Source organism: Sciurus carolinensis, chromosome 6, assembly GCF_902686445.1.
Source record: "Sciurus carolinensis chromosome 6, mSciCar1.2, whole genome shotgun sequence".
NCBI classification, from domain to species: Eukaryota; Metazoa; Chordata; class Mammalia; order Rodentia; family Sciuridae; genus Sciurus; species Sciurus carolinensis.
The window spans coordinates 132706922-132727459 of NC_062218.1; the positions used below are offsets into that span (position 1 = coordinate 132706922).

The 20538-nt window shown below is 39.0% G+C and overlaps 1 protein-coding gene across 7 annotated transcripts; it reads left to right on the forward strand.

Moving 5' to 3' along the window:
- The first annotated feature begins 2769 nt into the window (after window positions 1-2769).
- On the forward strand, window positions 2770-17864 carry Zfp62 (ZFP62 zinc finger protein). Of its 7 annotated transcripts, none has more exons than XM_047555499.1 (3): window positions 2813-2831; window positions 12422-12475; window positions 13116-17864. In XM_047555499.1, the coding sequence occupies exon 3, from the start codon at window positions 13202-13204 to the stop codon at window positions 15884-15886; it is 2685 nt and encodes an 894-aa protein (XP_047411455.1). In that variant the 5' UTR covers window positions 2813-2831; window positions 12422-12475; window positions 13116-13201; the 3' UTR covers window positions 15887-17864. The 7 variants fall into 7 exon arrangements, with proteins under 7 accessions (XP_047411450.1, XP_047411455.1, XP_047411456.1 ...); XM_047555497.1 differs by lacking the exon at window positions 2813-2831 and adding an exon at window positions 3106-3399 and having other exon boundaries at window positions 12337-12475; XM_047555495.1 differs by lacking the exon at window positions 2813-2831 and adding an exon at window positions 10577-10801 and having other exon boundaries at window positions 12337-12475.
- Window positions 17865-20538: the final 2674 nt, after the last annotated feature.

The window sequence follows — 20538 nt, forward strand, 5'->3', positions numbered from 1 at the left end:
AATATGGGAAAAGCTTTGCACAGAATTATTTATTACAGTACAGACTTACTTTTTAAGACAATTTTAAACAACCTGATTAACAGAAAATGAGAATATAGTTCAATAGAATATCACAGACATAAAAACATTAATAAGATATTTTACATTCTCTTCCTACTTAGCTTAGAAATCCAGTGTGAATTTTATATTCACAACATATCTCAATTCAGACTAGTGATATTTCATGTGCTCAATAGTCAGATGTGAAAAGTAGTTCCATACTGGACAATCCAGCTCTAGACACTGCACTGATCTTCAGATATTTCAAAGAGACAGTGTTGGAAGACAGTGTGAAAGGGTGTAAGGGTGTGTGTGTTTTTAAGCATAAGGCCAAACAAAAAGTACTGCAGCAGAACAAGACTCATGAAGAGAAAAATCATTATCTAAAATAAAACTCATCTAAAGCAATTTCTTAGGTTCCTCAATGATACCGCTCTCTCTCAAACTTCCCTTTATGGAGCAAAGCACTCCAACCTAGACAGAAATATTTTTAACTTTGCTATCTAAATTGAAAACTCAGTCTTCATTGGCAGACCAGCCTAACACAGCAGCCTTCAGTCTGAATTCTTCTGAAAGCTTAGGAGAAATGCCAAAGCTCCTTCTAGGCCTGTGCTGTCCAATAAGATGGTCACATGAGTCTATTTAAATTAAATATAATTAAAAATTCAGATCCTCAGTTGCACTAGTCACATTTCAAGTGCTCAATAGCTACATGTGTCTAGATTACTGGTTAGGGCAGCTCTGGGAGAATCTCCTTCCAATCTTCAACTTGTTGTGCTCATATTCAAAACTTCCTGGTCTGAAAAGGGTTTTAAGAATCTGCTTTCTACTACAGTCATCACTGCCTTCTGCTCCAAGACAAAGCAAACCTCCATTGGCCCAGACCTCCTTTTGAGTATATGGAATGCTGCCATGCAGCCCAAATACAGCCAAAGGCTTATTTGCTACAAACAAAACTCCAATACCTCTATTTACCCATGTAAACAGGGTGACTCAGACCTTGCATAGTTACAAATGAAAAATAAGCATAAAATTGATGCAGAGCCCCAGCTTACTACAGCCATCAGTAAAATTTATCCTAGTATAATTTGAACTTTAAAAATAACAATCCTTACTAAAAGTTATACTTCCAAAGCATTTAATTTTTTGTGCCAGGACTGAACGTAAGATTTTAAGCACACTTAATAACTTTGTTAATAATTAACATTTTTAAATGAGAAAAAAATTATGAAGTTATCATTTCATCATGAAGATGTCTTTTAGGGTGTGTTAAACCAAAACCCTAAAGAGTCAAGGGATCTATGGAATAAAAGGGTTTATTGAGCCACTACAGATGCTAATCAGAAAAAGAAAGGACCATCCAGATCCTGGGACAATTTTCCCCAACTATAACCAGCAGGGCTATATAACTGGAAAATGTCCGCCAGAATGGAGCCAAGAGCATTTTACATAAACTTTGGGCAAAGACAGGACTCTACCCTACATTAATTATAGAAAAGACTGGTGGCTACAAGGCTAAACCAGGAAGTTTTGGGAGAGAAGGATAGCCAGCAAAGAAAAGTACTTGTTGCTTCCTGGAGTTTTGAGTGAGGGTTTCAATATACACTCAAGAATGTGAAGCAGTTTAGTAGGGGGTGGGGGGTGTCAGGGTTTCGTTTTTGGTTAGGAGCTGTTAGCTAAATAGCTTCTCTGATTTCTCTTCTCCATCCTCTTGCCTGTAACTACATTTGGGACATCTCTGAATTTTTCTTTTATCAGAAGAACAATAAAACACAAAGTATAAAATATTTAACGGGATAAAATTCTGCGAAGCGTGGAGTAAAAACGGTTTAGATTGGGATAAAAATCCCCGTGAGAAGCATAAAATAAAAACGTTTAAGTTCAAGGTAAAAAAAAAAAAAAAACGCCACAAATACAAATTGTATATTAAAAGTAGAAGATATTATCAAATCCTCTTGGGTTTAGATCTCACTGGATACATTTAAATGATAAAAATTTGTTTTTTAAATATCAACATTAACAGCACGCGAAAAATTACATTCTTTGCAGTTATTTTAGGCTTTGGGTTTTGGAGCCGGCACCGAGACAGGGTATGGAAAGATGGATTCTGTGCCAAGTCGACTAGACAGCGAAGTCGGGGTCTGGTCTAGAACCCGGCGGTGCGCTCCTTTCCCCACACCCGCAGGCCCGGGGGGCTTCGATGGGGGTCCTCAGCCCCAGCAAGGGATTTACACTCTCGGGCCCGCCGCGACCGCGCTCTACTAGGTTCTGGAAGCAGCGTATGGGGACCCAGCCCGAGCTCTCCTCCGCCCCCACCCGGATGCCCTTATACCCTGGTCGTGCAGTCGACCCTCCCTCTCCCCGCAGCATCCTCCCGGCTTCAACTTAGTAACTGTATGTTCGAGTATATGGGTAGAAAGTTAGGTATTTATTCTACCAAGCCACCTGCTTATTACTTGTACTCCCCTCCCCCGCGGGCCGCATTCTACCCCAGAACGTAAAGTCCACGAAAACAGGAAACTCCACCTGTAGTTTCTTGGCCGCGCCCCACGTGCGGACCACAGCACCGGCACTAAATAAATAGCAGTGGGAGGAACTCCCCACCCTCCAAGACTAAGCCGGCCTAGAGGCTCCCTGGTCACGTGTCCATAAGAGGCCATACCATCGAGTCGATCCTCCAGCTTCCCAGAGAGTCATCGGAAGTGCCCTGGGGGTGGCGCGGGTCTTTCCGGCCGGGCCGTCTGCGCTTTTGTCCCGCCGGCGGCCGGGCTCCCGCGGCGCCGCCACAGCCAGTACGTGAGTCCCCGGCAGCCTGCGCTCCCGCCCCCCCGGCCCTTGCCTGCCACGCCCTTCCCTTCTTGGCCCGGTCCAGGCTGCCCCTTGGGTCTCGGGCGGGACCTGGGAGAAAGCATGCCCTCCCCACACGCATCTCAGGAGGCGGGTTCCAGGGGAGAAAAGGGGAAGGAGAATCTCTGGCCTGGGGTGTAGGGCCCGCCCCTGAAACAAACAGGGCTCCAACTCCCGTCATCTGAGCAGGCCGGGGTAGTGTGAGCGCTGCCTCGGTGTCCAGGGAAGGACCGAATCCCGCCCCCGTGTTCCTTAACTGTTCATTGCTGTCTCGGGCGGGGAGGGGATACAAATCTGAAAATTAGCGCTTTAAAATAACTACACTGTGGTGCCCCGGTTACAGTTAAGTTTGGCCCTGGGCCTTAGGAGGAAATACTAGCGCCGGAAGGATCCTTAGGGGTGATCTGATTCGATCTACCTACTCCTTCTTTTTGATGGAGAGTGGTATTGAGAGACCCCTACTACCAGTGTGGATGGAGCCCTCCAGAAAGCGCTGCCCGGCCCCACGCAGGGGTAAGCCCGGAGGAGGCGACTTGCAGCGGGCTCTCAATCTGAGGAGTTGACTAGGTAGGGAGAAGGAAGGTGGAAGAGGCTTCTAGACTCTGGGAAAGCCTAGGAGAAGCCAGATTTTGGAGATATAAAAGATGAATGTGGGTTGAGGGGAGTCCGGGGCTGGTTGTGTTGTTCTAGATGTTTAGACTAGGTCGCCAACTGAGCTGTTTTCATTTTGAAAGTCCAACTTTTAAAAAATTAATTTTTGAATATATTGTATATTCATATGGTTCTGATAGTGAAAACGTAAAAAGTTGGTGAAAAGATTTTCCCCATATTTGCTCATCTGTTTTCTTCAACCCTCACTTTCTTGGTAACCACTTTGAGTTTGAGTGTATGTCCCAAGATTTATTTAAAAACTGGCAGATATAAATGTAGTTAGTTTTCCCTTTTTTCAAACAGGTGATACAGTACACTACATATCGCAGTGCCCTTTACCTCTTCCACTTAATCTGCTTTACAGATCCCTGTATATTAGAAAACAGTATTTTTTATTTTTTTATTTTACAGAGCTGTGGTTTTGGATTGGTCATTGTTTAGATGTTTTGAATGTTCATAATTTTCTTTAGTTCTATTCAGGGAAATTTGGGTTGTTTCCAATTTTTTGTTACCCCCTAACAGTGGTACACTGAATGACGTATTAGTGTAAGGATTTTTAAGGAATTTTTGTTTTACATTAACTCAACCAGTTATTGGCAGATTGTTAACATGTCAAGTCAGTATTATAATCACTGTGTAGAGTGTTTGGAGATCAAATAAAACTATGTAAAAATGGAGTACTCTTTCCCTCTGGAGACTTGTGTTTATGATGTTTAGTCTTTCACTGGCCTAACAGACAACTGAATTCTATCCATGACTTTCTTCAAGCTAGTCTCTGCCCCTTTAGCTTCAGGAACTCTCTCCACCTGCTTTTCAAAATCTCCTTTACCTTATTCCCTGGGCCAATTAGAAATCTATTCTCCATTATCAGGTATGAGACTGTTCCTTTTTTCTTAAGAAAAAAAAAATCACTTTTAATTCTTACTGATGTTTTTAAGGAATTAGAAACAACTCATGTTAACCATTTACAATTCAGGTATTCACAGACTAAATGCAAAAATAACTAGAAAGCACAAACCATATTCTCTTTTCCCCTTTACATATCACTTTTCTTCCCTCCTTACTCCTTAGTCCCATCTTTCATTTGCCTGCTTCCCCTTTGTAGGTTTTTTTCCTTCTTGGTTAGTAATCATTTTGTGGTAATATTCTCTCTTTTGTTTTCTTTTTTCTCTCTAGTCATCTCCAAGTCAAATATAACATTTAAGAACTTAAGGGACAGAATCCCAATGTGACCCTTGAGATACTAGATTGCCTTGTGAACTATTGTTGCCCTTTGGGAATTCAGAGTAGCAACTGCTGTATTGTACCTGTTTCTTATTGCAGTCTGTTATTAATAGGAAAGAATTTTCAGCCACTGTGAGCCACAGTTATGCTAATGTGATTTGTCTAGGCTCTTAAGGAGTCGCTCCTGACTCTTTGGTGCAGAGACAGGAATTGAGTTCGGGTTCTTATCAGCATGTACTTTTGTTGGTACTGGTAGTAGATTGTGAACAAGCACATAAATGCCCGGAGATTGGAAGTGATACATAGTTTGTAAGAAATGGAGAGCATTCTGTGGCTGTCTTTGACTGATGTAACCAGACATTCAGGGTTATGATCCCTGTTGAAAACTGGTTAGAAAGGGGTTTCTCATCCAGCCTTGAGAACTTTTAAGAAATTCAGACCTTTCTGGCCCACTCTGTGGAGGAGATGTGATTTTGGAGTAATTCCTTTCTTGTGTCATAGGTGACATATGACAGCCCCACATTAGTCTCCCTGATTTTAATAACCTGATGGAACTCCAGGTCTTGGTTCTCTCCCCTCTCAATTCATTCTCCCACTGCATTTAGTATGAGTGATTGTCTTTTTTTCAGGATTCTGCTACATTTGCCTCATCTTTGCTTTTTTATTTATTTTTTTCTTGGTTGAAGTAATTTAAAGTAAATTCCAGGCACCATACCATTTTACCCTTGCATTGTTCAGTTGCCATATTTTTTTTTAAAGGGATACTTCTAACAGCTACAGTACCATTATCACGCCATCCTAAAGTAACTCTGGTTCCTTTATATTGTCTAAGAGGCGGTAGATTGGGAAACTACTTGGCCTGTAATCTGTGTGTATGGTCTATAAGTTAAGAATGATTCTTTTCCCTTTGCAAGGGAGTGGCTACTGGAAATTAAACCCAGGGGTGCTTTATTTCACCACGGATATACATCCCCAGTCCCTTTTATTATTTTGAAAAAGGGTCTCCTAAGTTGTTAAGGGTCTAGCCAAAGTTGCTAAGGCTGATCTCAAACTTATAATCCTGCCTCAGTCTCCTGAGTTGTTAAAATTACAGGCTTGTACCATTGCACCTAACTGGTTTTTACATTTTTTTAAGGAATGTTAAAAAAAAAATAAGCACCAGTCCTATGTGGTCCACAAAACCAAAGATATTACCTCTGATTCTTTACTGAAAATGATCACTAACCCTTGATTGCATAAAATAAGTGATCTTCCAAAATGCTTACATACATTTGCTTTTCCTTTGCCTAAAACTCTTGAGACTTAAGTCTGTACTCCTTAGTATGAATCAGACCCTGGTACAGCCCTTATTTTTGCCCACCTGTCCAGCTTTGCCAACTGTCCTGTGGTCCAGATGTCTAGGGAGTGATGAATATCAGTTGCTTTGCACCTGTTCTCTCTGCTGGGAATACTTACTCCTCCCTTCCTGAAGCTCTTCCTAGTTCTTCTGGGTAGTCTTTCCTTCCTGCCCCCACCTTTCCTCTATCTGAACTCTCTTGGTCGTTTTTATCTCATCTGTTGTTTTCCTGTCAGGCATTCCTTCTTAGTCTACAGGGACCTTGTTGGCTAAATCTTGTCTTATCTCTCTCTTTATTCTCAGGACTAGCTCAAGACCAGGGTAAAGAAAGCAAGATATGGATCATAATCTAAGTTTCTTGTGCAGCATTCAGCCTCAGAGATAGCTGGAATACATTTTTAGTATTTTTCATGAGGATAAATTAATATTTTGTTACATTCTCTTGACACCTTTGTTAGCAGCACTTACTCCAGGGCTATCTTGGTATTCTGCATTTTTGTTTGACCTCTTATTTATGATACTGATTAATTTGAATTCATTTTGAGCTGTTTTCAATTAATATGCACATTTGTATTAACCTATTTTCATTTTAATAAGAGGAGTGAACTACACCAAGTGATGGAACATTGTTCCCCTACTCAAACAGAGATGATTAAGCAAAATCAGAACCAGGAGACTCCTGGCTTATGACTAGCTTGGAGAGGTAGGTAGTGAAGTATTTGTGATTTTATGCAGACTAGGCCAGTCAGCAGCCAATCAGATGATCCCAAAGGATAGGAAGGGAGCTAAGAATTAGCCTGTTAAAAAGTTCAAAGAAAGTACAGACTGAGAATCAGTGCAGGTAGTGGCAATGAGGGTGAATTAGCATGGTCCATTTTACGTTCAAAGAATCACTTTTAAGTGGCTGAATGCAGAAGACTGACCACTGGGAAATGTGTTAGTTTGTTTTGTGTCGCTGTAACAAAATATCACAGATTGGGTAATTTATACTGAAGAGAAATTTATTTCTCACTTATCGGGAGGCTGAGACTACCACGATCAAGATCAAGGCACTCGTGAGGGACTTTATGCTGTGACCTCTTGGTGGAAGTCATAACTTGTCAGAACAGCAAAGAAAGAGGCAGAATGGGGCTGGACTTGCTCTTTCACTTTTCACTTTTTTTTTTTTTTTTTTTTTTAAATGAGGATTGAACCCAGGGTACTCTACCACTGAACTATATTCCTGGCTCCCTTTTTTATTTTTATTTTGAGACAGGATTTTGCAGAGTTGCCCAGGCTGACAACTTATCCTCCTGCTGCAGCATTCATCACTGTGCCAGGCTTAAGCTTGCCTTTTTATAAATAATACAGTCCCAGGATAATAGCATTAATCCATTCATAACATAGAGGCAGAGCCATCATGACATCATCACCTCTTAAATGTCTCACTTCTGTCAGGCTTCTGTGGTGTGGTTCTATAGTCCCCAACTACTCAGGAAACTGAGGCTGGAGGATCTTTTGAGCCCAGGAGTTGAAGGCTAGCATGGGCAGCATAGCAAAAACAAAACAAATGGAAAAAAAAGAGAGAGAGAGAGAGAGAGAGAACCAGACTGAATGACACACTTTTGTAATCCTAGCTACTGTGAAGGGGGCTGGGCTTACACAGGTGAATCACAAGTCCTAATAACTTAGCCTGAGCAGTTTAGCAAGATCCTGTCTCGAAATAAAAGAGCCAGGGGTGTAACTCAGTGTTAGAGTACCATGTTTATTCCCAGTACTGCAAATAAAGAATTTTTAAAAGAAAGAAAGAAAAAAACCCACCAGGAGTGGCGGCTCATGCCTATAACTCCAGGGACTTAGGAGGCCTGAGACGGGATTGCAAATTTAAGGCTAGCCTTGGCAATTTCATGAGGACCTAAGCAACTGAGGGAGAACCTGTCTCAAAATAAAAAGACTGAGAGTGTAACTCAGTGGTAAAGTGCCCCTGGGTTCAATCCCCAGTACCAAGAAAGAGAGAGGACGGTAAAGAGGGAAGAAGAAAATGAAAGAAGGAAAAAGAGGGGAGACCCACTTCTTAATTCTGTTGCAATGGTGGCAAATTAATTTCAACGTGAGTTTTGGCAGGGACCTTTAAACCATAGCAGGGAGTGATCAGATATGCATTGTGCAAAATTCTTAACAGTAATTGGAAAATTATTGGACAGGCATAAGAATGAAGGCAGAGAGACTATAGTAGCAGTTCAGAAGAGAATTTCAAAGGGTTTAAACTAAGGTATTAGCAGCAAGAATGAAGATGGGGGAAGAGGTGGGAGTTTTGAGGACTATTTTGACAATGAAATTAGCTGGTTTTATGGGCTATTTTGAAGTAGATTAGGAAAATGAAAGAGCCCCCTTCTGATTTAGGCAAAGGGAAGAGCAAGGGTGGATAATTCGGTCCGTAGTTAAAGAGTATTGCACTTAGATTTGTAACTAAAGAGAAGGATCTGGGACAGAGATGAGTATCTAAGAGACACCTTATGGGAGTGGTAGGAGCCATGCATATAGGTGGGACTGTCAGGGGTTAGAATCTAAGTGTACAGACAGAGTAAAGAGGAAAGATTCAAGATGGAACAAGGGGGCCAGCAACATCAAAGGAACAGTAGTCTGGGGAGCAAGCACCTGACCTAGAAAAAACTAATGCAGCATTATCTGAAAAAAAAAAAAAAAAAAAAAACAGGTTCATTCCATGGGACTAGAGGGGAGATGGGACATGAATAGCACTTTTTCAAGACACTGAGTAGGAAGCAGAGTGGTGAAAGTAGTACCCAGAAGGGAAGCTGATGAGTTTATAAATTTACTTTTTTGACATTTAAAACTTTTTATTTGGAAATAATTTCAGATGTACAGAAAATTTTCAAGACAGAGTACAAAAAAGGTGCCCTTTACTCAGATTCACTTATAGTTAACATTTACTTCATTTTGTTCTCTTGGTCTCTCATAGGTACAATTTTTTTCAAAATCATTTGAAGATAATTTACAGATATCCTCCCTGCACCATACCACCCCCATCCCATCTTCCTGAATGTATATAGTCAAATATTATGTTCCTAAGTTACATGAATTAGTTCTTTGTTTCTCTTTGTTTCCTCCCTGTGGGTTTGGTATTCATATGAAACACAAATGAGTTCATTTGTTTCTATTTGCTTCTTCTTTTAGCAACTCCCCCCTTTCTTATCCTTAGTGATTTAATATTATTCTTTGAATATGCAGAACATTATCATACTTCCATAAGTAAAAGCTATACAAATGTTATATAGTATATATTTCTCCCTTATCCCTCTGTTCTATTCTCTCACTCTACCCCTTATAAGTAATGACAGTTTTCTGGTATTTCTATAAAGATAAGTAGTTAGCTACTTATTTCTTTACTTTCCTTTATTTCTTACACAAAATTTAGCATATATGCTCTTTCCCTTTCATTTTATAATATATATATATCCTGGAAATTGCTGCATATCAATGAGATGCTCCTCATCCTTTTTTAGTACTGCATTTTGTAGATGTACCATGGTATAATCTATGCTCAGACATGTAGGTAGTTTTCCAGATTTTGCACTCACAAAAACGTTATAATGAAAAACTTTGTGCATATACTTTTGTTTTATTGGAAGTGTACTTTCAGTATAAATTTCCAGAACTGAAGTTTCTGGATTAAAGGGGAAATATGTATGCAGTTTTGTTACATATTGGCAGATTTCCACCCAGACAAATAGGGTTGTACCTATTTGTATTCCCAACAATGTATGAGAATACTTTTCCTTCACAACCTCAACAGAGTATTTTATCACATTTTGAATATTTACCTGTGTAACAGGTGCAAAATGGTATCTTACTGTAGTTCTTATGTTTCTTTTATTAGTGAAGTTGAATATTTTCATGTTTAGTATTTCTTTTTGTGAATCATCTGTTCATATATTTTGCCTGTTTTTCAGTGGAATTTTTGTCTTATTGTCCTTCACTTTTTGAAAAATCTTCATATATTAGGATATTAACCCTAATGTATGATGTGTTGCAGATATTCGCTTCTATTTTATCAGTTATTTCTTAATTTTTTATAGTATTCTTATTTTTATGTGGTTAAAATCAGTCTTTATTTTGCATCTTAGTTATAGTTAGAAAATTTTCTCTATACCCAGGTTATAGAGGCATTCACCCATATGTTCTTCTAGTATTTGTATAGCTTTTTTATGTAGAGCTATATTCCATTTGGAGTTTATTCCTGTGTATGGTGTGAAAAATGAATGTAATGTCTTTTTCCAGATGGCTTTATAGTTGTTACAACACTGTTTAAAAGACAGTTTTTCCCTAGCAATTTGAGATACCATCTTTACCATTGATTTCTATGTGTATTTGGGGCAGTTTCTGAACTATTTCACTTGTCTGTTTATATACCAGTATCACACTATTTTAATTACAGCAACTTTATAGCATATTTTAATATTTAGTATGACTAGTACCTCCTCAACTTTTTTCTTTGCTTTTTCCCCCTACCAGTTTTTCATAGCTTTATTTCTTTTAAGGAGATTTGTTTTTATAACTATAGCATCATGAACATTTTTCTGTCCTATAGAGTAGAAGTGGAAGGATCAAGGTAGAAAAGAAAATGTATGGAGCAGGGACCTGATGTGTATGGAAACAGCATTCTGAACACAGATAAAAGATGCATTACTACTTACGATTTTGGAGGTATGCCCACCTAGTAGTCCTGACACTTTAAATGACATGGACCATTCTATCCTACTTAGTAAAAGGAATCAATGAAGCAGGCCATGCCACCGTTCCTCAGTGACCTCTTACTTAGTACTTAATATTATATAATATTTAATTACATAATAGTCATTTTCTGATATTCTTTTGGCTGAACCACCATTTGATGTACTGTCTACTGGGTGATTCTATCTTCCTAGTGATCTCCTGAGTTCCTAACTGCTTCTCCTGTAATTTTAATTTGGAGGCTTTCCATAAACATAAGTTAGAGCATGACTTTGTTTCATTTACCTTTTCTCAGGGTTTCACTGTGTTGCTGAGGCTGGCCTCAAATTTGCAGTCCTCCCTCCTCATCCTCCTGAGTAGGGATTACAGACTTCTGCCACTGTCCTGCTTGACTGTGATTCTTTTTTCATATCTACTCTAAAATATATATTTTACCTTCCTTTTATTGATTCTGTTTCCTCCTCAGATATTTACTTAGAGAGTTCAAAGTAAGATTATCCAAATTTCAAAATACTGATACAAGAATCTGATACATACTCAGGATAAGAGGAGAAAATACAAATTTTAATTAAGTCTAATCACAAATGTCTCATTGTCTAAGGTTCGGGAGTAACTAACTTAGAACAGTATCTTTTCTTCTCAGGACTCAGTATTTTAGTAAGTAGATAACAGTGGAGTACAAGTCATGTGTAATGTGACTTCAAGGTAACAAAGATCTTAGAATCTGTTTTGGGAATTTCACCTTTTCTGAGTCATAAGTTTTATCACCCAGGTTTCAATCCAATAACCTGACTTGAAATTCTTAATTTTAGTACTATAACAAATAATTATAACGTTTAGCACTCACCAAGGAACAGGCACAATTCTCTGTACTTTTAAACGTATTATCAGTTAATATTTACAATGACCCTATTGCCTTCATTTTATAGACAAGGAAACTGCTGCACAGGAGAATAAATAACCTTCTCAGGGTCATACAGCCAGGTATTTAAACCTAGGAAGTATTCCATTCATTCTTCGGGTACCAAAGGGAATTGATTCTTGGACACCCCCACATACCACATACACACAGCAAAATCTGCAGATGCTCAAGTCTTTATATAAAATGGCATACTGTTTGCATAACACCCACACACATCCTCCTGTGTTCTTTAAATGATGATTTCAAAATTATTTATGATGCCTAAAACACTGTAAATGTTATATAAATCTTTGTCATACTGTATTTTTTAGGGAATAATGACAAAAAGTCTGTACATATTCCATGTGGATGGAATTTTGTTTTTCTGTGTAGTTTTAATCCATTGTTGGTTGAATTTGCAGATGCAGAACCTGTAGATAAGGAGAGTCAACTGTATTTCTTTTGCTCATTGGTTCGTGGTTTTGCATCTAATTGTTGATATGCCCTATGGTTAGCCTGTTTATAAGTAGGAATGAAAGCCGCATTTCTTGGCAGGCCAGAACATGTTCTTCCATGTAGAGTTCTTCCCTGACTACTAACTTTCCAGGGCCAGTGTTTTCCTTGGAGGGAAAGTCCAGGAGGCCAAACCAACTTCAGGCAGCTGCAGGTTGCTTTCTTTCTCATCTCTGCAGTGATCACCCTCATGATTTCATAACCACAACCACCTCCTTGATACTGCTACACAGGTACTGATTTCTTTTCTTCTTTGGTTTGCCTGTCTTCTGCTCATTATGTGTACATTTTCATCATTTAAAAAAAAAAGTTATGCAGGGCACAGTGTCGCATGCCTGTAATCCCAGTGGCTTAGGAAGCTGAGACAGGAGGATGGCAAGTTCAAGGCCAGACACTGTCTTACAATACAATTTTAAAACATTTTTAAAAGGGCTGAAGATATAGCTTAGTGGTAAAGTGCCCAGTACCAAAAAAAAAAAAAAAAGTTGTGACTCTTATCTTACTAATCTTTCTGTTTCCTGTTCTTCAGAGATTTCCTCTACCTTCTGTTCATTTTTCCATGACCATGTTACATGTTCAAAAATTAATCAGTGTTATCTGTTGTTCTGTGCATCATTTCAGCTTGCCCTCATGCTAAACTGTTACCCAAGAATTGAAAAGCTCTTTGGTCTACTGGAAATTCACAAATCTGGTGTTTTAACACGGGGGCAGAAATTTTGTCATGTCTACTGTTACAGCCCCAGTATTTAAAATGGTATCTATCATGCATGCAGTCAATAAATATTTGTCAGGTGAATGAATGAATTTTGATGTTATTCTTCCATTTTTTTCTAAACAAAGTGAACAGATATCATTTTCATTTTCTTGGTTTAGTGTCACATTTGAAGACGGGCACTGAGGATGAGGAATCAACTGAAAAATATGAAAATATTGAAAATACAGAATCTAAGTGGCCAAAAATGGAAGGTCTTCACAAGAATCTTATGCAGGAATCTGTTGGTGAAACTCATGATTGGGATAGCAAGGTAGAGAATCAGTTGGAAAAACCTGATTGGAAAAGAATGAAGGAAGACAAAAGTGGCATCAGGGAGAAGATTGACAAAACCAAGAACATGACAAATATAAAAACAGAACACGATGAGGCATCTGAGAAAAACTTAATGAGCTCAAAACGTGTTTCACATCAGACTGTCCCTATAGAACAGAAAAGCAGTGATAGCAAATGTGTTGAGAACCTTAATGGAAACTCTCATGTGAGCCTACAGCAGAATACCAGTGCTGTTAAGAAATCACATAAATGTGATGAGTGTGGGAAATCCTTTAAATATAATTCCCGCCTTGTTCAACATAAAATTATGCACACAGGGGAAAAGCGCTATGAGTGTGATGATTGTGGAGGAACTTTCCGGAGCAGCTCTAGCCTTCGAGTCCACAAACGGATCCATACTGGGGAGAAGCCGTATAAGTGTGATGAGTGTGGAAAAGCCTACATGTCCTATTCCAGCCTTATAAACCACAAAAGTACCCATTCTGGGGAGAAGAACTGTAAGTGTGATGAATGTGGAAAATCCTTTAATTACAGCTCTGTTTTGGACCAGCATAAAAGGATTCACACTGGGGAGAAGCCCTATGAATGTGGTGAGTGTGGGAAGGCCTTCAGAAACAGTTCTGGTCTCAGAGTCCACAAAAGGATCCACACAGGCGAGAAGCCCTATGAATGTGACATCTGTGGGAAAACCTTCAGTAACAGCTCTGGACTGAGGGTCCACAAAAGAATCCATACAGGCGAGAAACCTTATGAATGTGATGAGTGTGGGAAGGCCTTCATTACTTGCAGAACACTCCTAAACCATAAAAGCATCCACTTTGGAGATAAACCCTACAAATGTGATGAGTGTGAAAAATCTTTTAATTATAGTTCTCTCCTTATTCAACATAAAGTCATCCACACTGGAGAGAAACCTTATGAATGTGATGAATGTGGAAAGGCCTTCAGGAACAGCTCAGGCCTTATAGTTCATAAAAGGATCCACACAGGAGAAAAACCTTACAAGTGTGATGTCTGTGGCAAAGCATTCAGCTATAGCTCTGGCCTTGCAGTTCATAAAAGCATTCACCCTGGGAAAAAAGCCCATGAATGTAAGGAGTGTGGCAAGTCCTTTAGTTATAACTCACTTCTTCTTCAACATAAGACTATTCATACTGGAGAGAGACCTTATGTATGTGATGTGTGTGGGAAAACTTTCAGAAACAATTCAGGCCTCAAGGTCCACAGGCGGCTTCATACTGGAGAAAAACCGTATAAGTGTGATGTGTGTGGGAAAGCTTATATCTCACGCTCTAGCCTTAAAAATCACAAAGGAATTCATCTAGGGGAGAAACCTTATAAATGTAGCTATTGTGAGAAATCCTTCAACTATAGCTCTGCCCTTGAACAGCATAAAAGGATTCATACAAGGGAGAAGCCCTTTGGGTGTGATGAGTGTGGCAAAGCCTTCAGAAACAATTCAGGTCTTAAAGTACACAAACGAATCCACACTGGGGAGAGACCTTATAAATGTGAAGAATGTGGGAAAGCCTACATCTCACTCTCAAGCCTTATAAATCATAAAAGTGTACACCCTGGGGAAAAGCCCTTTAAGTGTGATGAGTGTGAGAAAGCCTTCATCACATACCGAACCCTCATGAACCACAAAAAAATTCATCTTGGGGAGAAACCCTATAAATGTGATGTATGTGAGAAATCTTTTAATTACACCTCACTCCTTTCTCAACACAAAAGAGTCCACACTAGAGAGAAACCTTATGAATGTGACAGGTGTGAAAAGGTCTTCAGAAACAACTCAAGCCTTAAAGTTCATAAAAGAATACATACTGGGGAGAAACCCTATGAATGTGATGTGTGTGGAAAAGCCTACATCTCACATTCAAGCCTTATTAACCATAAAAGTACCCATCCTGGTAAGACCCCCTATACATGTGATGAATGTGGAAAAGCTTTTTTCTCAAGCAGAACACTTATAAGCCATAAAAGAGTCCATCTTGGGGAGAAACCCTTCAAATGTGTCGAGTGTGGAAAATCTTTCAGTTACAGCTCACTCCTTTCTCAACATAAGAGGATCCACACAGGGGAGAAACCCTATGTGTGTGATAGGTGTGGGAAGGCATTCAGGAACAGCTCAGGCCTCACGGTGCATAGAAGGATCCACACAGGTGAGAAACCCTATGAATGTGATCAATGTGGAAAGGCATATATCTCACATTCAAGTCTTATCAACCATAAAAGTGTCCACCGGGGGAAGCAGCCCTATAATTGTGAGTGTGGCAAATCCTTTAATTATAGATCAGTCCTTGACCAACACAAAAGGATCCACACTGGAAAGAAGCCATTCCGATGTAATGAGTGTGGGAAGGCATTTAATATCAGATCAAATCTCACCAAGCATAAAAGAATTCATACTGGAGAGGAAACTTTAAGTGTGATAAATGTGGAAAGTCACAGTAGCACATCCCAGAAGATAACCTACGAGGGAGGGAATGCTCTGGATGGGACCAGGATGAGGATGCCTCTGTGGGAGGCAGAGCTTACCAAGTCTCAAAGAACTCAAATGGAAGAAAAACCTTATGAATGTAAGAATTTCTGAGGCCCTTATTCATGGCTTACAACTTTCATAGTATAAGTGAAACCATTCTAGATGATCAAGAGTAATCTTTTCTATATGATTTTCAATCATAACCAGCAAAAAAGGCTCCAGTGTTAAAGTAGTTGAGCCTTTTTGGAGTATAATATAGTCCATTCTGGGAATAAAAACTATCAAAGTTGTGGGATGTCTTTTAAATCCTCAAAGTGAGCAGACATTTCTGGACATAAAACATGTATATGAGGAAAGGACTTCAATTAGAAATCACAAAATCACCATCTGAAAGTTCCTATTTGGGTAAATTCTGTGAATAGAAATGTAGAAAATTCAGGCATAGCTTTGAATTCCAATTGTATATTGGTCAGTGGGGAAAAAAATCCAAGAAGAGCCTCCAAAGGGCAAATTCAGGGAGAGATAGGCTTCAGGGAATATAAATGTATTTATTAGCAATCATGAATTATAAACAATTGAATGGTTTGGGGGTAAGATGAGAAAAAAATAGGATTTCCTAGTAGAAAAAGTAAAAAGCATAGACATAAATCTAACAGGAGGTAGGAGAGTATCATAAAAATGCAAATTGAGTGGAATATACTATTGTAATTCAAGAATTGAATGGGTAAAACAAAGTTTCAAATGAACTCCCTCAATGAATGATGACTATGTGATGAGTTAAAAATCTGGTATTCACTCATTCTACCATAAAGTGTTCTATCATGGATTTTAGTATCTTTGGTAACTAATGAATCTTCAACATGAATTTGCACCTTACGGGAAGAATTGATTCAGGGATTTCTATGAATAGGGACATTGGGAAGGAGGGCATTTTATTGTGGAAGCTAAAAAGCTAAGTAGCTACCAGTAATTGAGAGAGAGGAAGTTCATGTTTCTTAATCTTGTCAAATGATTGTTTTGGAATATGTTGTAAAGATTTCATGCACTATATGTGTATATTGTCTGTCGTAAAATGTTTTGAAATACTTTGTTCAGGGCTCACTCTGCTCTGCCATGAAGGCCAGGTAGTTGTGGCAAGGTAAGGTGGAACTCCAATAAAGAAATTCCTCAAATGTAAACAGGCTGCGACTTACTTTAGATAGAACAATATACAGAGCCATTTGTGTGTTATATTTTTGTGGAATAAGTTATACCAGATCTAAACCAGAGAGAACATCAGAAGACTCATCCCACAGGGCTGGTAACTTATGGTACCTCCCCTAGGAGAAGCACAGATAGATTTTGAGGGGACCACAAGTAAGCAATGTGATCCTTATCTTGGGGCTAGATCATAACTTGTGGGAGTGGGCAAGCCATGTGAGTGATCATTTACCCCACAGAAACAATTTGTTAGGAACAGATAGAATTTAATATGAAATATTGTTAGCTATTTAGAAGTGTTAGCTAGGTAACTCATGGTAAACGTGAACTCCTCTGAGTTAACTAACTTGTCCAAAAATATTATGGGTGAGGCTTATTAGTAGAGGCTAAATTCTGAGTCTAGTCTCTGGCTTCAGAATCCATCTTTACAAGAAAACAATCTCCAGCCAGATGGTTTCCTATCTCTCATTAGGATCCTGTCACTGCAGCCGGATAGTTTCCATGCTGCTTTCTAGGATTACTAGAGTACTGTCTTCTAACTACCATCTTTAGGTTTTGATGGATGACAAAGAAAGGAGGAGATTAAGTATTTCTGCTACTCAACTCCACTTTGAAATGTCATGACCACACTTGATATATGTTCTTTCCTATGTATGACACTGGCAAACCTGATTATTCATAGACTTGGATTAATTTGCTCAGCAAATACTTGTTGAGAATTTACTAGGCACAATCCACTGTCCTTGGCACTAGGTGAGGAGAGGATGGAAGCAGGAGTTCCTGGGAGATAGATATGAATAAAAGAAAAAGATTATCCCATTCTAATGAATTTCTGAACTAAGCTAAACTTTGCAGGTATCCAGAGGAAAGTGAGCACAATCAACAAAGAGGGGAGGCATCAGGGACATTGAATTGTTTTTTTCCTTTTTTTTGGGGGGGGGGGGGGCAGGGGCCGGGGTGGAGAGGAGTGGGAAATAACATGGCCTAAATAAAAAAGCAGCAGCACATGTGTTTAGGCATCTGGTAGGGCTGGTATCTGGTGAGTGGAGAAAAGGAGGCCTCAAGAGTATCCATTCCTCATCACTATGATACAGATTAGCCTTTTATTTGTTGAAGATAAAACCAGCTATGACTTCTTAAGACAATTCTGTTATCTGCAGTTTCCATGTGCTCTATGGACAGGGAAGTCAGGATTCCTGTTATTTGAGGTCCCCCTGACACACAGTTCCAACTACTTGGGTTCCAACTGGACCTAGTGCACTACCTAATTTCAGGGAGGTAGGTTAAGTAACAAAGTAGAGATTCGCCACCTTTCACATGTGAATACTGAGCACCCCAGTGCACTGAACATGGGGCATATGCCTACTGCAGCTCCATCTATTTAGATGCTTGAGAAATAGGCCCCTGCCCCCTTGACCTAGACCTTGAATAGTTCTAGGGCCAGGTAAGTGTATCTTGGGCTGATACTGTGTGTATCCAGGGTCTCTTGTTCTCTAGCTGCTCCAAGTGGACATCACAGAGCAGATAAATTAGTTACACTGAACCTATTCAGGCCAGTACCAGGATTTATGGTTGTGAGGAATGACCCCTACCCACTTCCAGAGAACAACATGGAAGCAGGTAGGGAACGAAATTGCCAACTTCTATTTAAATCAGAACTTTTATTTTCAAAATCTAATTCACAGAGCTAAAGAGAGAATTGAAATGTGAAATGTTGAATTATAGTAGGTAATAAGACCTTCATAAAAGCCTAAGTGATTGTATTACATGGAAGGGGGAGGTCAAGATGTTGTTTAACTCAAGATTTCATAGTCAAATGTACATGGGGAAATGTCAGATAAGCATTAAAATGATAAAAAATAAATTTAAAAATGAATGAAAAACTTTGTAAAGAGAAAAAAGGTGGAACGTTACTTTCTTTTAAAGGCAGGCTAATATTTGGATCAGTTTGGGTGTTTTTAAAAGGTAGGTAGAATGTCATCTTGGTCCATTAAGGCTGCCATAATAAAATACCACAAACTGGGTCACGTTTAAGCAAATGTATTTCTCAGCTCTGGAGACTAGCAAGTCTGGGTTGTGTGCCTGGTGAGAACCCATTTCCTGGTTTATAGATGGGACTTGCTTACTATAGCCTCACATGGAGCATGTGAGGCCTCCTTTTTTTTTTTATTTTTCCACATTTTTTTATTGGTGCATTATAGGTTTACATGATGGACTTTGTCACATATTTGTACGTGCACACAATATAATTTGGCCAGTATCACTCAGCATTCCCCTCCCTCAACCCCACCATCCCTCTTCTACTGATCTCCCTTTGATATTCATGAGATCCCCTTCACCTTTCTTTTCCTTTTTATATGAGGCCTGCTTTATAAGGGCACTAATACAGTTCATGAATGTTGCACCCTTATGACCTAACCACCTCCCAATAGTGCCAATTCCTAATACTATCACATTGGCAGTTAGGTTTCAACATATGAATTTGAAACAAATTGACACAAACATTTGGGCCATAACACTGTCTCTCCCTCTCAAAGAGCTTAGGCTAAAAAGACTGGGTTTAAAAATGGGGTCCTAAAATTAAAGAGGTGAACACCAATGCAGCTTTTGTTTTAGACTGCTGATGCTATTCCATGAGTGCTAGATCAGGAGTTTGGGGCAAAGCCCATCCCAAATCATAAGTCTTAATAGGAGATCTTTCTGAAGTTAATCTGTGTTTCCAAAATGCTACCCTTTCAATTTAAGATGAATCAGATCTAATCCCCTTCCCCCAAGTGTAAATACAATTGCCTTGTTACTGAGCAAAACAGTAGAAGAGAAAGGGGAAACATCCTTGATAAGTTGTGATCACAGACCTAGACCTTTACTCAGGTCTAGGCAAAACAAACACACCTGGTGAACACACACAAAAAAGGATTCCTTCAATCCTAACCTCAGATAGCATTTATAAATCATTTTATTTCACCAAACAGTCAAAGATAATCAGGCAACGAAAACCAACAGAAAGGAACAGATTCACATAGACTTCCCATATTGAATTATTGGGCATATTTATGAGAATATCTAAAGATGTATTTGGCAACAGAGTGGGACAAATGGAAAAAAAATTAATTGAAAGACATGTAATGAGGTTCAAAAGTGCAGCTTGGAAATAGGACAATACAAGATGGGGAGGCTTCCCTGAGAAGTTTTTAAAGTGTATTAGATCACAGTCTTGAAAGGACACAAGAAAAAGGAAAGAAATTGGGCTGAGAATTTTCTAGAATTGATGAAAAATACGTCTACAGATTTCAAACCCCAAAGAACACAAAGCAAAGTAAATGTATGAAAACCACACCTACAGATACAGTGTAACTATACAAAATTATCCCATTATGTCCCATCATTCTATATAGAATTAAAAGCTTGTAACTTAATGGGTTAAGGAGGAAAAAAGTCCTGGCAAAAGACAAAGCAAAATTTATTGTAAGAGAAAATAAGAGTGTCTTAATTAAAATTGCAAGTGAAAGAGAAGTAACAAGGTATGGGACAAAAAAAAGATGGTAAATATTTAAGCCAAAAAT

What these genes read in the sequence shown, in the direction of transcription:
- Zfp62 (XM_047555493.1), top strand. Translation starts at nt 10,723, where the DNA reads ATGGAGCAGGGACCTGATGTGTATGGAAACAGCATTCTGAACACAGAT. An exon ending in TACTACTTACGATTTTGGAG is followed by an intron (nt 10,802 to 13,115) that starts GTATGCCCACCT and finishes TTCTTGGTTTAG; the next exon opens with TGTCACATTTGAAGACGGGC.